The 18,450-nt window shown below is 47.0% G+C and overlaps 3 protein-coding genes and 1 non-coding gene across 6 annotated transcripts; 3 read left to right on the plus strand and 1 right to left on the minus strand.

The window, feature by feature from the left end:
* The first annotated feature begins 132 nt into the window (after window positions 1-132).
* On the plus strand, window positions 133-1,104 carry LOC112874196 (glycine-rich cell wall structural protein 2-like). Its single transcript, XM_025937393.1, has one exon. The coding sequence runs from the start codon at window positions 197-199 to the stop codon at window positions 878-880; it is 684 nt and encodes a 227-aa protein (XP_025793178.1). The 5' UTR covers window positions 133-196; the 3' UTR covers window positions 881-1,104.
* Window positions 1,105-4,064: 2,960 nt separating this feature from the next.
* LOC112874195 (glycine-rich cell wall structural protein 2-like) lies at window positions 4,065-5,019 on the plus strand. The gene has a single exon (XM_025937392.1). The coding sequence runs from the start codon at window positions 4,110-4,112 to the stop codon at window positions 4,800-4,802; it is 693 nt and encodes a 230-aa protein (XP_025793177.1). The 5' UTR covers window positions 4,065-4,109; the 3' UTR covers window positions 4,803-5,019.
* Window positions 5,020-7,571: 2,552 nt separating this feature from the next.
* TRNAK-CUU lies at window positions 7,572-7,644 on the plus strand. Its single transcript has one exon. It is a non-coding gene; the product is annotated as a tRNA-Lys (tRNA).
* Window positions 7,645-7,718: 74 nt separating this feature from the next.
* LOC112874193 (silicon efflux transporter LSI2-like) lies at window positions 7,719-17,810 on the minus strand. Of its 3 annotated transcripts, XM_025937390.1 has the most exons (5): window positions 17,688-17,810; window positions 17,419-17,598; window positions 9,028-10,356; window positions 8,745-8,934; window positions 7,719-8,402 (listed from the first exon to the last, which is right to left on the minus strand). In XM_025937390.1, the coding sequence occupies exons 3-5, from the start codon at window positions 10,246-10,248 to the stop codon at window positions 8,134-8,136; spliced, it is 1,680 nt and encodes a 559-aa protein (XP_025793175.1). In that variant the 5' UTR covers window positions 10,249-10,356; window positions 17,419-17,598; window positions 17,688-17,810; the 3' UTR covers window positions 7,719-8,133. The 3 variants fall into 3 exon arrangements, with proteins under 3 accessions (XP_025793175.1, XP_025793174.1, XP_025793176.1); XM_025937389.1 differs by having other exon boundaries at window positions 17,419-17,807; XM_025937391.1 differs by lacking the exons at window positions 17,419-17,598; window positions 17,688-17,810 and adding an exon at window positions 10,904-11,164.
* Between the last annotated feature and the right edge of the window lie 640 nt (window positions 17,811-18,450).

Consider the following 18,450-nt stretch of genomic DNA (forward strand, 5'->3'; position numbering starts at 1 on the left):
TCACACACACCCTGCGCCTCCAGAGACTCCAACCAAACTCTACGTGCGCGCCTCCGATTGTTTTAGACCATGCAGGGACGCGCTGGGTTGCCGGGACATGCACGGCCGCGCCCTATAAATACCACGGGCTTCACTTCGCTCACCACACAACCAGCCACACTAGCACTGAGCTAGCTGGAGCTAGCTACCAGCCAAGATGGCGACCAAGCGTCTGGCGCTTGCCATCCTCGTCCTCCTTAGCGTAGGCATGGTGGCCACTGCTGCTGGAACCCGCAAGCTGGGTTATGGCCCTGGAGGAGGAGGAGGAGGAGGCGGAGGCGGTAGCGGTGGAGGTGGAGGTAGTGGCTATGGGGGATCAGGCTATGGGTCCGGGTCAGGGTACGGCGAGGGCGGTGGAAGCGGGGGTGCCGCCGGTGGGTATGGACATGGTGGTGGTGGTGGAGGCGGTGGTGGTGAGGGCGGTGGTGCTGGCGGCTCTGGGCATGGGTCTGGCCAAGGCTCTGGCTATGGGTCTGGCAGTGGTGGTGCCGGTGGGTATGGAAGTGGTGGAGGCGGTGGAGGTGGTGGTGGCCAAGGTGGTGGTTCAGGCTATGGTCATGGAGGTGGCGAGGGCTATGGCTCCGGCTCCGGCTACGGAGGTGATGCTAGCGGTGGTGGCGGTGGCGGTGGACATGGTGGTGGCGGCGGTGGTGGTCAAGGTGGGTCGGGTTATGGCTCCGGCTCCGGGTACGGATCAGGTGAAGGCTATGGGCAGGGTGGAGCTCATGGAGGAGGCTATGGCAGTGGTGGTGGCGGCGGTGGTGGCGGTGGGCAAGGCTCTGGCTCCGGCTATGGTTCCGGCTCTGGCTCTGGGCATGGCTCTGGTGGTGGACACTACTAAGCTCAGCTTCAGAAGCTACAGAGTCATATATAGCTACAAATGTATCATCAGTGATGCGTTTGTCTCACTGTTTACAGAAAAAAGCTTTATTTGAGTGTGTGTAACACTAAAAGCCTGTTTGACAGTATACATGTAATGCTGTACCTAGCTTGCCGCTTTATCTAATTGGCAAGGGCTAAGGAATAAATAAACCAATCTTTTGGCTTGGAATTATACTATGAAAACTTCTTATGTCTCTCTATATATAATTCTTGGGTTCACTACATGGTTCAGTGCACTGTGTGATGTGGATACTAGATGTGTTGTGGAAGCATATGTGATTTATGTGCATGCATGTCAACCTTACAATAATATTCGGATGATGTACTGAAGAAGACTAGAGGAGCTTCTGCTGGCCTCCAGGTGTACAATGATCTTTTCCTCAGAAGCCCAGCATTCCGATCAGGGCAAACGTTTGCTATCCTAATAATGCAGTCATGTCCTCATGATGCACTACATGGAGAGAAACCATCAGGAGTTTCATCAGTTCCATCTCTTGCATCTAGTCATCTACAAGCCTGATGATCAGAGGATTAGTTTTCGTATATACAGTGTTGACGCCAAAATTTTAGTAACGCTTTGGCGTTCTTTGTTTAAGGAAACGTTTCCGTTAGTTGAGTCCACGTGGTGACCTGGTGGGCTCATGCTGACCCGGGTTGATCCCAACAATAATGCACTAATAGTCATACTAAATTTAAGGATAATTGCAATGAAATGCCTTGCATGGACATTATTTTAACTTCTGTTCTGGACCCTGGCATTTCATTTGACATCATTGTTGTGTGGTGTGTTTGGTATACTATTTTGAGTGCTACGCGTGCCTACGACTCATGAACTCTGGAGATCCGTTCTGAAGCTATTTTTCTCCAGATTCATGGTCTCACAACTGAAATATATGCCTCAGTGCCTCCGCTGGAATCTCGCAGTACATAGTTCAGTTCAGGCAGGTTTTGACAAAGCCCCAACTGCTCTTTTAGGATTGTTGCTATGTAGAGAAATTCCTTGTCCCCAGTTTTATCTCCATTTCTACAAGCCATTCGTGATAAACTGATTGGTAGTTGGATAACTTAACAGTGCCTTACGCATATCATCTTGATTTCTTTTGAAGCCTCCACGTGAAGCCACCTAGGATACTAGATGGACACTTAAAAAATAAAAAATAGAGAAATTCTCTTAAAAATCAGAAACATCCGGTCATCAATCCGATAACTCTAATTATAATAGTTATTGAATCTGTTATCTTTCCTAATAAATTACCCACCTCTAATCATAATAGTCATTGGATCTGTTATCTTTTCTAATAAATTATTCACTTCTGTCATTATGAAAATAGACTAAAATAACCCCCTAAATATTTATCTAAATTAACCACCTCTGTCATTATAAAAAAAATCTAAAATTGCCCCTAATCTTCATGTAAATTATCCACCTATACCATTATAAAAATAATGCAAATAACCCCTTAAACTTACTATTATTGATTGGAGGCTTCAAGCCTCTAGGTGAAGCTACCTAAGATCCTAGGTGGTCACTCTAAAAAAAATAGAGAAATATTAGAAATTCTCACAAAAGTCAAAAACATCGGCCATCAATCTGAAAACTCTAATCATAACAGTTATTGGATATGTTATCTTTTCTAATAAATTACCCACATCTATCATTATAAAAACAAACTAAAGTAACCCCTAAATATGTATCTAAATTGCCCACCTCCACCATTATAAAAAAAATCTAAAGTAATCCCTAATCTTCATGTAAATTACCCACCTATGCCATTATAAAAATAATATAAACAACCCCCTAAATTTGCATATAAATTATCAAATTGTGTCATTATTAAAAGTTAAAAGTAACCCTTAATTTTGAATCAGAATTATATAATTATAACAAAATATCAAAGTACACCAATATAAATTCTAAATTACTATTTCTATCATTATTAATATATTATCTATATTATTATTTATATAAAAATATGACCCACGATATGTGTCACCATATATTCATGTATGATTGAAGAGATAAGAATACCAATTCACAAATAAATGGTTCAGTTGTATATCAAACACACATGGAGGTGTGATGCAAATGGTGTGATGCAAAATGAATATCAAATGGTTCACTAGATAATAATAAATATATATTTTAGAGTATGTGTTAGAATATTTAATAGATGAAAGAGAACGTGAGATAGATAATTATAATTATTAGCTATAAGTTTTATTTTTATATTAATTCTAATTAGCCTGTGCTTTCCGCACGGGTTGATAGGCGCGTATATTTGCAAATAACACATTGTGTACTGTACCACTAGTTGTTCATCTCTGCCCTGACCTGTAGTTAAAAAAACACACTTTTATGTCTATAAACAACCTTGCATTATGGACACCAGAGCTTATCTTCTGAGCTACTATGCCACTTTATCTGACATCAAACTTGTGGCTTTGGTATGCTATTTGAGTGCTGCTCTAGTGCTCCGAACTCTCTCGAAGTCTTCCAGTGTTTCAGTTCAGCTACAAGATGCTCTCCGCTTGTTCTGCTCCCAATGTGTTCACACAACAGAAGAGATAACATGCAAACATGGATTTGCAATGGAAGACTACTATCGAGTTCATTTTTCATTACTGTTTCACTGGATATCTATATGATTCGTGCTAGTGTCGATAGAAAATTCAAATTTGTGCCCCATGATTCATGGATCACACTACAGCTGAAATATGTGAAGGTGCTTGTCAGTTGTCACTGCAAGCTTCGGCTTTTGCAGATCCAAAGATAACTACTGAAATGAGTGCGCAAATGATATACAGCCAGTGTGAACATGTATTGCTGTAAAGCGTGTTCATCGATGCATCAATTATTCGGCTGCCGAAAAAAGCGAGGAAAAAAAAGAGAGTACAAAGCAAACCAACCCAACGCAGGCAACATCACACACCGCCGGCCGCTAACGTCAAGAAAGGCGACAGGCACGGCAGCAACCACTAGCACTACACTCACTACTGGTCCTCATTTCACACCCAACACGCGTCCATACTCTACCTTACGTACGTGCACTGTGGCCTTAAGCTTCTGGATCATTCTGTTTGGCGAGCCATGCACGCATAAGATCGAAGCACCCTATATAAGTACCCACCATCGATCTGGTCACTCTCATCAAAGAGCTGCTGTAAGTGTAGCTAGTCAGCAAGTAAAGATGGGTGCCAAGCATTTGGCTCTGGCCATCCTAGTCCTCCTTAGTGTAGGAGTGACAAGCGCTCGAAACCTCTTGGGTTATGGTCTTGGCGGGGAAGGTGGCGGTGGTGGCGGAGGTGGTGGTAGCGGTGGAGGTGACGGTACTGGCGGGTTAGGCTATGGTTCTGGATATGGATCTGGGTATGGCGAGGGTGATGGTGGAGGTGCCGTTGGAGGATTTGGCCATGGCGGTGGAGGTGGAGGTGGAGGTGGTGGTGGTGGTGGTGAAGGTGGAGAGTCCGGTTCAAGATATGGCTATGGGGAAGGTCATGGCTCTGGTTATGGATCTGGTGGTGGTGCTTTCGGTTCAGGTGGCTACGGGAGTGGCGGTGGCGGCGGAGGTGGTGGTGGGCAAGGTGGCGATGCAGGGTATGGATATGGGTCGGGCGAGGGCTATGGATCTGGTGCTGGCGGTGCTAGTGGTGGTGGAGGCGGAGGTGGAGGCGGACATGGTGGTGGAGGCGGAGGTGGCCAAGGTGGCGGGTCTGGTGGTGGCTCAAGCTATGGGTCTGGAGGTGGATATGGTCAGGGTGGTGCTTACGGTGGCGGATATGGAAGCGGGGACGGTGGCGGTGGAGGCCAAGGTGGTGGCTCGGGTTATGGTTCCGGTTATGGTTATGGGTACGGTTCCGGTAGTGGTGGTGGACATTACTAGGTTTGTGCTCCAATGCAGAATTCTACGGTTCGAGTCATATACATACCTAATAGAGATGTGTCATTGGTATTGGTTGGCTCACAAAATATTGTTTCCACAAGATGTAATTAAGCGTGATTGGGTATGTCGCCATACTCGCTTGACAAAGCAAAATAAATAAAGTTGTGTTCTGAACATAGCTGCCTCTTTGGTAAGGAGAGCAGCACGTTACTCTGCAGACTGGTGTGACATCTCTGTATATGGAATCATATGGCTTATGCTTGGTTCGTCGCAAGACCTCACGATCCCATATATTAGAGGGGGAAAAAACCCTCAGGATCCCATATATCCATCATGTGTGCAAGCAATAATATTGCCGAACACTAGACATCAACGCAATGGCCAGCATCAGAAATCAGGCGGCAGCCTAGCTGTTGGATCGATCTGCTAACTAATCAGAAAGACAGAAATTCGTTTGATCTGATGCGATGGAGCGCTTCTGCTGCTTTTTTTTTTTTTGAGGGAAAGCGCTTCTGCGCTTGGGACAGACGGACGCTTCTTCAACCTTCAGAAATCTCACGATTGCCGAATCAGCCTTGCAGACGAACGAGCCGAGGCCGCACGCCCGCGGCCCGCTGACTAACAGAGATACGCGGCCAACTCGCCGGAGAGGAGCGCATGGGCCTTTGAGATAGCTGGGCCGACAACATGCGGCTGACGGCCTATATCAGTTTGAGTTTTTGCCCCCTCTTCCCCTTTCTTTTGCCTCCTTTAATCGCCGAGGTTTTTATTTGTTGAAACATGTCCAATCAAACGGATTTGAGTGTTCGAAGTAGGACCTGTGCTCGTATTTGCAGCTAAATAATTTTTAAGTGGACGTGTCGTACCTGTTGATAGCGAGATATTTATGGTGACTTGATTAACCTTAAGATAAAGATATCTAGTCTGTGAAAAAGGAAAACCTTCAAAACAATTAATAGGGTGTATGCATACGTAGGCTTACAGGGGAGAGTGTACTGTGAATGTCATTGTGTTTAGCAGAAAATAAAATAATCACCACCAGGTAGTGATCTATGTACCCTTTGTCCTCTTTTAATTGCAGGAATGCCGAATTAAGTGCTACCAGCTAACATTTTTTTAGATAACGGAAGCATCACCGATACGGTTTCTACTTCTTGTTTTGAATCATCTCACCGTTCACTTATTCCAATAAGTTCATTACATAGACCAAGAAAACCGCGTAATCCATGATATGTCAACAAAGAAATAAGTAAACACCACACAAGTTTGGTTGGAGACAGTATTAGGCACATATTCTATTGCTGACGAATGTCCATCCATGGTTGGCAAAGAGATTTGCATCACCTCGGTTTCCATGGCCAAACATGACTAACGAATTTGGTTTGTGGCATCCTCGTTTCATTGCAGAAACACCTAGTGACAGAACTAGTCAGTCCCTATGTACATTACCTACATAAACATTTTAATTGGTGTTTATCAAAAGCTACATCATTTCTACTAAGCCACAATGCCCGGATTAGAGCAAATGTGCCAATTAACATTAGAAACATTCCCTATAGACCCAATCCCAAACTTGTGGTCAATGCTAAATGGGGGCGTAAACCAAAAGAAATTTGCACAATTCTGCAAATAAAGTTGGCACAGTGGCACTTAAAAAAAAACGGATGTTGAATGGTTTCATCTTTCTATAGAAAGAACAATGTCTAGCCCCATTCCAATTCTTCTCTCAAAGTTGTCCGTACTTAGAACAACCCCTCCATATATTTGACCTTTCAAGAACCTTCGTTTCGGAAGAAACCATATTGATATTTAGGAGTGTTCTGTACTTCCATTGAACTGATAATGGTTTGTTTGTTGTAAACTCCAAAAAAAATCAGATCAAAATTATCTATAATTTCGTATTTTGTGGGATGTTCCTCAATACAAAAATATTTATAAAAATTATTGGAGTTGTTATAATCTTGTTATGTTGCAACAATACAACACAAGGAAGATATCTTGTAGAGATAGTCATATGGAGATCCCTAATTAGTTAGACCTAACCAAATTATATTATAAATTTTGCTACTTGGACCTTTAACTATGTTGAATAAAATTATTTTTAGTAACCGTGTATATGTTTTCAAAGTTTTGGTTCTAAGACTGTGAGTTGTGTCCAAAAATTAGCAAATTTGTTCAATTTGATGCATCATGCATGCCCCTAAATCAATTAACTCTATCATATTACATTTTAGATAGTTTATTTCATGCAATTGTGCACACAAGAAAGAAGTGTTACAAAAGTTTTTTTTTCAAATTGGTTCACATAGCAAAATAGCCATGCTTGTATTGTTTTATCTTTTAGTTTATTTATAGTTTTTTAAGAAAGCATAGGATAAAATTAGCTCGGACTTACTTTTTGTCATTTATGGATGAAAGGTTTCGTGAAAAATTGTACATGTGGAAAGTATGTGGTGACTAGTGGCACTGAGTGTTAGAGATGTCAAAATGGCCCCTTATTTTGAAAGTGGCAAAGAGTGAATAAGTATGAAAATAGATGTGCTTGTGGGCTGCATTAGAGGCATGCAGAAAGCGCTAATCCTGCATGTGCCCACTGGTGCTTTTCTACTACTCGTACTTTCCTATCGGAGCCACGTCTCTTATATAGTTCTCATTTAAGGTCAAGCGTAACATAGCAACTTGGAGTGCACGAGAAGAACCGCTTTCAAATATTCAGTGCCATTGGTAGTATCGCTGTCATTTAACTTGCAGTCGAATAATTTCAGCAAAGCCCGTCTAGCTCAGTCGGTAGAGCGCAAGGCTCTTAACCTTGTGGTCGTGGGTTCGAGCCCCACGGTGGGCGTTAATTTTTTAACATTTAGAGCTACTGATTGCTTGAGCCAGACATCACTTCCCCCCCCCCCCCCCCCCCAATAATGCAGTACAAATTGCACAGCTTGGCATAGCATTTTTTTTTTCATCGGGAGAAGTTCCAAACACCGGTACACAAGGCGCCTCACAACACCAAAGCCTGAAAAGCTTAACTTACGATACCATTCCCCCAGCCATCCGACCTGCACTAGACTGAAAGTTTTCGCCTCAGAACAGGTGTGCCGACCACCTTCGTCGTGCTCGTGCCATCATCTACTACAACCTTTGCCCATTATTTGCATTAGCAGATGGGCGATCCGACGCTTTCGCGCTCCGCTTCCGCGAACATTTACACAAACATAAAACAGTTACAACGTTACAAACGCAAACCTATCATCAGTACAACATCTCCTTTCTCAGTCCTCACTGCTGTTTCCTTCCTTTTCAGTTACTCAGTTCATTGTTTACTCCAGTGTTGGCTTCAGTAGCTGGCGACGATGAGCAGGCCGATCGCGGTGACGATGATGGTCGATGGCACGCCGAAGCGCAGGTGGCTCCAGAAGGTGAGGTTGTACCCGAAGAACTGCGCACGCCGCGCCTGCTCGCACACGATCAGGTTCGCGGCTGAGCCCAGCAGAGTCAGGTTGCCAGCCACCGTGCTGACCCAGGCTAGAATGAGCCAGGCCTTCTTCTCTGAAGCAGGGGAGATCGCAGCTGCTGATGCTGCCACTCTTGAGCCGAGCAGCAGAACTGAAAGAAGAGTTCAGAGCTCAGATGTTAGGATACAACTCTTTAAGTTTCTGTCAGCAACAAAACTAGTTCTGTACTTCTGTATCCAACCAAAATTGCAGATTTCTTTTTAATGTTCAGTTTAAGTTCGTCGACAACCGGACGGGATTATCAGGTTATTACTGTCAGTTGCAGTTGATTCTGAAGACATGAGCTAAACATGAATATAAGGTTATTAATCAAGGTTTTCACCAAACTATTACTCTAGTTCCATGCAGCATATATCACCATATCTGGGCCCACTACCACTACTATGATGCTAGTCAGTACTAGTAAAGGTAAGCAGCGTGTCAAGAGTAATACCTGTTGGAACATTTGAGGCCACATTTGAAAGAACAAGAATCACAACTGCGAGAAGCGCAGTGCCCTTGGCGCTGTCAATTCTGGAATGCGGCTCAACCAGCTCCCAGAGCGCATTGGGAATGCCGGTCCTGTTGAAACCATCGACCGTTATGAACATCCCACAGAAGAAGATTAGCAACGAGTACGACACCTGCAGTACAAATCATCATCAGTATCATGCCTAGAAAAAAAAAAAGGAAATTATCAGATGATATGCCGAAGAAGTTCAGGAGGCCGTATGTACCTTCTCCAGGCAAGCCTGTGCGTCAGTGAAATCGAGTGCCAGGAGTACGAGAGCAGCAGTGATGGCGGACCAGGACATGTTGAGCCCCATGAGCAGCGCGACGAGCATGCCAAGGGTCGTGAGGTACACAGAACTCTTCCACAGGAGCACCTTCCACCTCTTCTCCTTCACCTCGCCACCGTCCTTGCCCTTCTCGCCGTCCTTGGCGTCGGCCTCGGGCGCGTCCTCGATGATGACGCTCCGCTGGTGGCTGGTGGTCCTGGTAATCTTCCTGGGGCCCACGCCGTCGTCGCGCCTGTCGCAGACGGTGGACACCTCCACCATCTCCTGCGACATGCTGGAGGCGCGCATGGACCTGATGGCGACCTGGATGTCGCCCTCGGAGTTGTAGCTCCGGCTCCTCATGCTGTGCGTGTCGGCCCTGTTGAGGCTGTCGCTCCGGCGGATGGGCTCGCTGATGCAGTCGGCGTCGACGCCGTTGACGGAGGATGCGTGCGACATCCGGGCGGGCGTGAAGCGGTGCGAGGTGACCTCGTCGTCGGCGACGACCTCGGGCCCGGCGGCGGCGCCGCCCCCCTCCTGGTCCTTCTCCGGCACGGAGAGGTACTTCCAGAAGTAGCAGAGCAGGATGCAGGTGTTGGTGATGACGCCGACGATCATGGCCGGGAAGACCCCGATGAGGAACTGGCCGAAGGTGATGCGGCTCTGGACGGCGATGACGAGGTTCTGCGGGTTGCCGATGGGCGTGGCGGCGGAGCCGATGTTGGAGCTGGACGCGAGCGCGAGCAGGAACGGCTGCGGAGGCAGGTTGTTCTGGCGCGCGAGCTTGAGGATGAACTCGGTGAGCACGACGCAGCAGGTGTCGTTGGTGAAGAGCGCGCTGGCGACAGCGGAGACGAGGCAGACGCGGAAGAGCAGGTCCTTGCTGCCCCGGCTCCGCCAGGCGAGCGCGCTGCCGAGGTACTTGAACATGTCTGCGCGCTCGAGGAAGATGCTGACCACCATGGTGCCGAAGAGGAGGCCCAGGATCGGGAGGTCGATGGCGGCGTAGGCCTGCTCCGGGGTCATGACGCGGAAGAGCACCATGAGCATGGCGCCCAGGAGGGAGCCCGCGGTGCGGCCAACGGGCATGAAGGGCACCGAGGGGAACACGGCCAGCACCCAGAAGATGCCGAACGCGATGCATCCTAGCACCACCTTCTCCGTGCTCGCCAGCGCCATGGCCGATGACGAGGGGATCGATGCCGAGCCCTGCCTGCGTGAGGCGGCCAATGCCGCTCGTGTGATGTCCGGGACGAGCGGCCGGGCTTCTTCCTGGCTGTCTAGATCCTGCAAAACCGGAGCACACAGAAGTGTCAGCAGCAGCTTGGTGGGGGGTGCCGGAACGCTGATCGACGCAGGCAGAACCGCGGCGAGAACTGACTGATCGAACCGAACGGGAACGGGACTGGCAGGTAGCTGCTCCAGATATTTGACGCGATCGGGAACGGGAAGAATATCCTTGGTTCGGCCACCGCGACTGGCGGCCGGCACCGCTGGAAGCCGCGAGAGCCAACCAATGGCAGCTAACGGTCTCGTACGTCTCTGCTAGACAGGCAGGCTAGACGCGGCTGCCACCCCACCAACAACCGGCACCTCGCCGTGAGTGGTCAGCCCCGTGAACGGCGCGCGCATGCAACAACGAGCGAGATCACTCGATCCGCCGGTCAGCGGGGGCGCGTCCAAAAATAGGCGGCCACCGCCCCGGCCGTCCCCTTGTGCGCAAATGCTACGGGATCCCGCGCTGCCGCCGCACCGCTCGGTGTGGGTGGCGTGGCGGGGGGGGGGGGGGGGGGGGGGGGGGGGGAACTCCGCTCGGGATTGAGCTGCTGCTCACCTCTCGCCGCCACCGCCGTCTGCGGGTTTACACGAGCGGCCTCTCGCCGTCGGGCTGCGGGCGCGGCGAGGACGCCGAGATATTATTACTTACTAGGACGGGTGTGCCGTCGGCGTTGCTGGTTTGCTGCTGGCGCTGTGATCGATGGATATTATCTCCTCCAGGTTGGGACTCGGGGCGGGTATTTATTGCTGGTCCGGCCGGCGCTGCGGCCGCCATGTCCGTCCGCGAGATAGAGACTTGGCATCATCTCCTCCCCCACTCCCAGGCTTGCGTCAACACCGGACACCGGTTGGGCTATGATGCTTCGCGCGCTGTTGTGGTTCGGCCCGGCCTGGTTTGGTGTGGTGCCGTGGTGAAGTCAAAACCAGAAGGACACTATATTTTTCTATAAACTTTTCTCCTTTTTTGCGAGGATTTTACAACCTTTTCTGATCAAAGTTCAGTTTGCTTCTCGTAACCTACCAACGATGCTAGTGGGCACTTCCAAAAAAACGAAGAAAATTTGGGGTGATTCAAAAAAAAGGGGATACTAGAGGGCTCTTCTCTCCCAAAAAAACATACTTGCATATTGTAACCCTGACCTCATCGGTTAGACGGTTAACAATTTGAGCGTTTTACTTTAGATATTCTACTGGAGATGAACTTTGCGAGAGTACCAAACGAAGAACATTTCATAAATCCAAACTATGTGTTCGTGGAAACATATTTAGTTTGTAAATATCTTTTGTGTCGTAACCCTAGCAAGCACTGTAAACCCTCTGAAATATAGTTAAATCGGAGGATCATTCATGCCATATGCGTGTGACCATATTTCTACCGATTCATCATGAACCAGAGTTATTGTGATCCAACCATCACTCTTAAACTCAATCAACCTTCCATGATTATGGGACCATTGGTCCCACCTTTACTCTTAGGCGTGATAACTGTGAAGGAAGAATCCATGCATGAATGCTCTAGTTTGTTTTCTTTGTGAACTCAAAATGGAGGACTTCATTACCTAAGGCCAGCTGTTTCATGAAAGGGGTTGTTTTCAAGTTTTTAAATTTAATTAATTTTTTTCAAATCACTCTAACCTCGGTTAAATCTTGAGCGGTCGTGCCTATGACCTTCCACTGCAATTGAAACCATAGTCTGCAAATGAACTATGGTTTTCAAGGATATCAACGAAGAAGAGAATATTGTATACCCGAACTAGCTAGTTCGTGAAATCATTACACCATAAAAAGTGTTTTTTTTTCCTAGTTGCTGATATCTTTTGTCCGTAATCCGAGTGAGTATAAGCTTAATTCCGGATAACCCTACACAATGTTACTCATGGCGTAAGTGACCTTATTGCTAGCGATTCATCATGAACCGAGTTATTGTTCTCCAACTCATCGCACTTTTTTTTTGTCGAGAATGTAACTCATCAGACTTCAACTCACTCAACCTTCCATTAGCAGGACCAGATCCAGCTATTTCGTCCCGTCTCCGGTGTGTGTTAACTGTTAAGGAAGCATCCATGCATGGATATGCCTAGTGTGCATCGCAACTATCTCGTGCTTTTGCATTGGTGGCCTCAAGTACGCACACATACGGAAAAAGGAGGTGGTCACGAGTCACGACAAGAATGTCGCAGCACTGTGTTGACTTGTGTTGAGTGGAGTGCCTATTTTCAAGTGACAAACGGAGAGTGGAGTTATTCTCACTCGGTGGCAGGAGGGGTCAGCAGCCACTCTTGTGTTTGGACTAACAACTCATCCATGAAGAGGCAGCCTGAGGCTATCATTTATGTTCTTATTATAATGTCGACAATGATTAGATCCTTTGATATCCTGCCACATTAATAAGATTTTCTATAAACTCCAAGAAAAAACTGGAAAGTGTCTCCACTGCTGTAGCAATTATCACATCTTAATTAAACTACCTGTTCAAAAATGCAGCTTGCTTAATTTGTACCTCAAAGATCTAGAAATATAATGCTTTTATGCATGGCATCAAGAAATTTGGCTGCGTAGTGCGTTTCTCCGTGGAGTCAACCTTGCAGTAGTTTCAAAAGGTTCATAGACAGAATGATTACTAATCTCTTGTCATTTTGAAACTTGTTACATTCAAGATTTTGAATGAAAAATTAACAGCAATAAAGGGGGTATACAACTGAAAGCAAAAGGTATTAGAGTAAATTAATTTATTTTAAAATAGATTATATAGTTCCTATTGTCATTGGGTTGAAAATGAGAACACCATATAGTGAAAGCTAAACTAATCAGGAAGCCTGGAATAGATAACTCCAGTTTGCAGGAATCAACACTAGAAGGTACTGCTTGAACACCATATGATTTAAGCTCTTCGCAAAAAAAAATGATTTAAACTTCCTAGAAAATATTCGATAATGTGGGCCCCAGTTACCTAGGGCAGGCCGCAGCTTGACGCCTATTGGCTCTTGCAGTTGACAACGAAGAAACATCCTACAAGGGTGCCGGTGGGGGTACGATTCACTTGTACATCTTGCTAAAATCCTGCCCCTCCTCATTGCAACAGCGTTCCATGCTGAACAGGGTATTTGCTATGCCCACTACGGCACTACCGGGAGCGCTCCGTGCAATCATACACGGCTAAAAGAAAAGTTGTCGCTGCTGCTGCGAAAGTTTTTCCACAGTGTTTTCCAGTAAAAAAAAAAGCTTTGGATGGACCAATCATCAATTGCTAGATCCAGTCTTGTAGGCCAAAGCTCTGGTGTGCGTGTGCTGGAGCTGTTGCTCAAGTGCTTCCTCCAACAACGTGGAAGAACAGAGAGGGTTTGTGGCCACCAGGTAGATCGCCAATACCACTAGCGTGCAAAAACTGCAAGGGATAAGGATCCGTAGAACGGCACTGCGGTTTTGTGATTATCTTTTGCTTCCGACGCACTAGGGTGAAAAAAGAGCACGTTTCAGATCTACTTGGTTCGTTTTTCAAGTTGGTGATGATACTGAAATTATGAGTCAATGCAGCTCTCGAGCTCCGAGTTGTTGGAATAAATTAGGAACTTTGACAGGTCCGTTTCGGGCAAAATGTAGATGTGCAATCAGTCGCTTCACTACACATATAGTGACCTATTGGTTTAAAGTAATAGCTTTGTTCCGGCCAGCCGTATGTTTGCACTATTGTACGGCAGCTTAAATTTTCCATCCACTCCGCACGTAGTGTTTATTCTATTGGGCTAGTGAGCACATGCAAGCAACTTTCAAAATTTTAAAAAGTTAAGGTTCTTAAACCATCAATAAAATTCCAATTCCAATTCCACAACTGTATCTCTTTCGAAGAGACCTTCAAAACAAGACCCGTTTGCATATATTTGGGCAATATTTTTCAAAGACACATAAATTACTTTATGTTTAATGGAAAAATACCAAAATAAATTACTTAAAATTCTCAATTGACCTGGTAAAGTTTCCTATTATTAATCATGCAATAAACATTCACCTACCCAACAAAATTATTTACCCACATCCACTAACCACACGAAACAATGTATCTTCACAATATGAACATCAATATCCACTTAACTGAACTCAGAACTCAGACGTGTGAAGCAACATTTGTAAAGCCATAAGCAGTTTTTGCAAACATCATAAGCAAATTAGAATACACTAAAATATATTTTCTCTCACAAAAAATATATCATTAGAATATAGTAGTCTGAGATCATGTTTTGAAGCTTTTATTGAAACAAACACAACTGTATAATCGGATTTTGATTTCGATGCTCAATTTTGAAACTACGGTCTATTTATTTTGAAATTGTGTGCATGTGCACAGCTACCCACCATTCTTTTTCTCTCTTACATATGCATGCATGAGCTTACGTCATTCCCCTTTTTCTTTAAGTGCTACGCAATATGTGTGTGGGTAAAGTCGACCACAGAGGAATCAGAATGGTTAATATATCAAAAATGGAAGTCCCTTGATCAATTAGTTTTATAATTAAGGCTGGCCGTACAGACGGGCTAACTTACAGCCGGCCGTAAATAGACATGTCCTTAGTTCAATAGAGTATGTGCCACCCTTGAAGGCCTATTTGGAACATGAAAATTCCGCGGGTTTGGGAGCCGTGTTAAGTTTAAAAAAAATCTTCCAATTTTTTCATAGGATTCTAACCTTCAGAAATAGCCGAAAATTCCGATTACAATCGTCTACCTCAGCTTCTAGAAAAAGATGAAAAAAAAAACACCGTGCTGCAAAGAAAAGGGAACAGCGCTTTTGGGTGAGCAGAAGCTACCTTGGACCGACCTCCCCGAAATTCATGATTCTTCAGAAAAAGAGAAGACGCTACACCAAACATGGCCTATAATCGACTCGACTAGGTCAAACGTCAGAGCTACGGCCATATACACGTCGCAGAACGGAGCACTGTTGCTCCTTTAACGAGCGTTGATGAAAGGACGACGCTCTACCTAAGCTTTTCCAGTCGTATCAGTGCTAATCTACATGTTTTCCTCGTCTTAGTAACACCGGCCGGCACCCACCGACAGAACTGGATTGACGACCAAGAGGACACCGCTCCGCCGAACGGGAGACACGGCCAACGGGCCAAAGCTGGCGCGTGCGGCGACTCCCTGCGCAGCCTGGCTGCCCGGCCTCGCCTGTCGCTGGCACGTTGCTGCCGCGCCACAGGGGCGCCACGACGCCCCGGTCCCTGCTGCAGGTTAATTTTGTGGCCTCTGCGGTATATTGACCAGAACGAGCTGATCGAAGTCAAAGCCTGCAGGAACCCGCGCGCCATCGCGGCCACACACTTGTCCCCCGGTCCGGATCGGCCGCCTGATAATTTTTTTTCCTGGCGTTGCTGTCCGACCTGCGTCGACGAGCAAGTGCGGCCAGGACGCGAGCTTGCAGGTTTCGTGGGAGGCCGAGATGCATGGGGGAAACTATCCTGAGACCCGATCCGATCCCCCGGCCCAGAAAGTCCAAACGCAGGGCGCAAGTACAGGATCGACGGCGATCCTGTGCATGTGCAGCTGGCGACCCGATCCGATCCGTTCGTACGACCTGTAAGCCGGTCGGCCGATCGTGCGGGCGTCGTTGTTGGCGCGAGCCAGCGGCAAAACGGCAACGGCAACTAGCAAGAGGGCGGGGCGCGGCGCGGAACGCCACTCGCCGGCCTTTAGTTTGGCCGTTGCCCGTGCGCGGCGCGGGCAAGACCTCTAGGGCCCCAGCCGCCGGGTAGGCAAGCGACGAGACGTGCGCGCGGCGCGAAAGGAACAACGGCCGGTAAAGCGGTGCCGCGCCGTGCGTCCTCGCCGCGACCGGCCCGGCCGGCCGGCCGGCTAGCTCTTGGTCTTGGCTTCCCTTTTCGGATGCGCACTCGCCATCGATCGGAGGGTGACGGGGTGGGCGCATGCACGGACGGTTAGCGGGTAGCGCCGGCCGGACTCGTCAACCGTCAAGCTCAACTGACCGGCCGGCCAGTCGTTCAATAAACTTTGCCCATTCGTGCACATAATCTGTAACAGAAGTCCCTCCTTTACTTAATTTTCGCGTGGAGTACTGGATAAACTTTATTAGCTCTGACCACTAATATCTAAAAAATTACAGATATTGATGACGTTACTTATCATGAACAGCGTTTTTGTAATTCTCCGTGAAATTTGTGTATTTTAACAAATACTGCTAATTTAAGTGTTGTATTTGAGATCATGCCATGTTGATATAGTATATCCTAATTAATGAAATTATATCTAGGTTTGACGAAGTAGTTTGCCATGGTTAGTTCTCTTTTGCAACTAATAAGCACAGGAGAACGAGCCAGCGTTGGCTGCCCCTTTACTGTACTCATGCAGCGTTGGGTGGAGAGCCATGCTAACAGTCACAAATATGCATGCATGTAAAAGATAGAAACTTGTGCTCTTCTTTCACTTAGGCCAGCCTTAGCGAGGTTTTATAAAAGTTTTGTAGGCATTAATTTTTGCTGATGCAGCAGAATCATTAGGAGAAAAGAGAAAAAAGTGTTTCATGTGATGAGAGAGAAGTTTCATCCCCATGACACTCACCTTGCTCGGTTATCAAGTTTTTAGTCTTGGTAACTGTGCACTGAAACCCTGCATTGAGACTGGCTTTAATCATGTTGGATCACTTCTTTAATTACTCTTCTCCTATAAACTGGATCGATTAGTAGTAAATCAGATGATAAAATCTTCTTCCCTACAACGTTACAGAACAACAGTGTACTACTACACACTCTGATGAGAAAGACCGGACGTGTGCTCTACAGTGCGTAACGGTGATCATGGCCATTAGTCTCGCCTCGACAAATCTCACGGGATCATACGCACGTACGGTTGGTCGACAGCATCACAGCAACGTTATGGTGCAGCTGTACGACTACTACTTGACACCCGAGAAACCCGCCAAGAATTGATTTTTTGGTCCAGCAAGGACCTAGTGCTAATCCAAATACGGAGTACTACACCGACGGTGCTAGCTAGCTGCCATGCATGTGGAAAACGCATGGCAGTGAGAAAAGAATTATCCAGCAGTGGAAAACTTACATTGCTCTCAGATCACCCAGAAGCTAAGGTATCCAGAACGCCCAGACTGCAACCGCCTCTCGCCTGCCGCCGAGCGGAGATCCAAGCAAGATCAGGGAAGGTCAGCTGCATCCATTTGTGCGTCGGACCGGAGAAGATGACGCAGAGAAACAGCGCTGTGTCTGGCTGTCTGCACAGAGTCTGCAGAAGGGTGTGCGGAGTATCTTTAATCTGGACAGTGGATTTTTACATGGATTTCTGTGTGTGGAGAGCAGGCGAGAGGAGTCTACTGCGGCATGCTAATCGGCTAGCTAGCTGCTTGATCGACTGTCTGGGAGCTACTGTCTAGCTCGACGTACGTGGCGCTCTCGTCGGCCGGCCACCGCGTCGTCGATCCGCCGCTGGGGATATGGTGGCGTGGTGGTGGTTGCGCGCGGGGCGTATAAATAAGCGACCGGGAGGCGCCACGCGTGATGATGAGCTGTGCGGCTTGGAGGCTCGCTCTTGATTTCCGCTTGTACTTTTCCCTGCGTGTGATTAGGCGCTGCTTTTGACATGCCTGGTGCTACCGCCGCAGCGCCTCGTTGTCTGACAACGAAACATTTGTTGGGGGCCGGGAGAAGATCGATCGATCTCAGCCGGATCGAGAAGCTGCGCTGCTGCTTGTTCAGTTGCATGCGCTAGCTGCAACCGAATAACTAGATCTGAATCTGATTCACTACTGTTCTCTCGCAGTTTTATTTGCACCAGAGGCGAGCTCATTGCAGAAACAACCGCATCGATCTGTTAGGACTTAGGAGCCAACCACTATCGGTTCTCCAACTGCCAGTACTGATTCTCCCCAGCATTATTGCAGATAATAATCATAGATGTTATAGCTGAAAGGTTCCTATGAACCGTGTCAAGATGATAGTACTACGCACTGAAATGACGACAGTGATGATCCTATTATCAATAAGCTTGACCTTTTAAGTTCAACTAGTTGGTGCCTGCATGCAACTTAATAGCTGATATTTTGGACCATCCGGTTTTCGGACCCGGTTTACCTATAAA

This window comes from Panicum hallii, chromosome 9 (genome assembly GCF_002211085.1).
Source record: "Panicum hallii strain FIL2 chromosome 9, PHallii_v3.1, whole genome shotgun sequence".
NCBI classification, from domain to species: Eukaryota; Viridiplantae; Streptophyta; class Magnoliopsida; order Poales; family Poaceae; genus Panicum; species Panicum hallii.

Excerpts from the sequence above, each read along its gene's own strand:
- LOC112874195 (XM_025937392.1), top strand. The coding sequence starts at position 4,110 with ATGGGTGCCAAGCATTTGGCTCTGGCCATCCTAGTCCTCCTTAGTGTA.
- LOC112874193 (XM_025937390.1), bottom strand. The coding sequence starts at position 10,248 with ATGGCGCTGGCGAGCACGGAGAAGGTGGTGCTAGGATGCATCGCGTTC. Across the intron at positions 8,935-9,027 it reads CACAGGCTTGCCTGGAGAAG|GTGTCGTACTCGTTGCTAAT; the intron begins GTACATACGGCC and ends TTTGTACTGCAG. Across the intron at positions 8,403-8,744 it reads GGCCTCAAATGTTCCAACAG|TTCTGCTGCTCGGCTCAAGA; the intron begins GTATTACTCTTG and ends CTCTTCTTTCAG.
- LOC112874196 (XM_025937393.1), top strand. The coding sequence starts at position 197 with ATGGCGACCAAGCGTCTGGCGCTTGCCATCCTCGTCCTCCTTAGCGTA.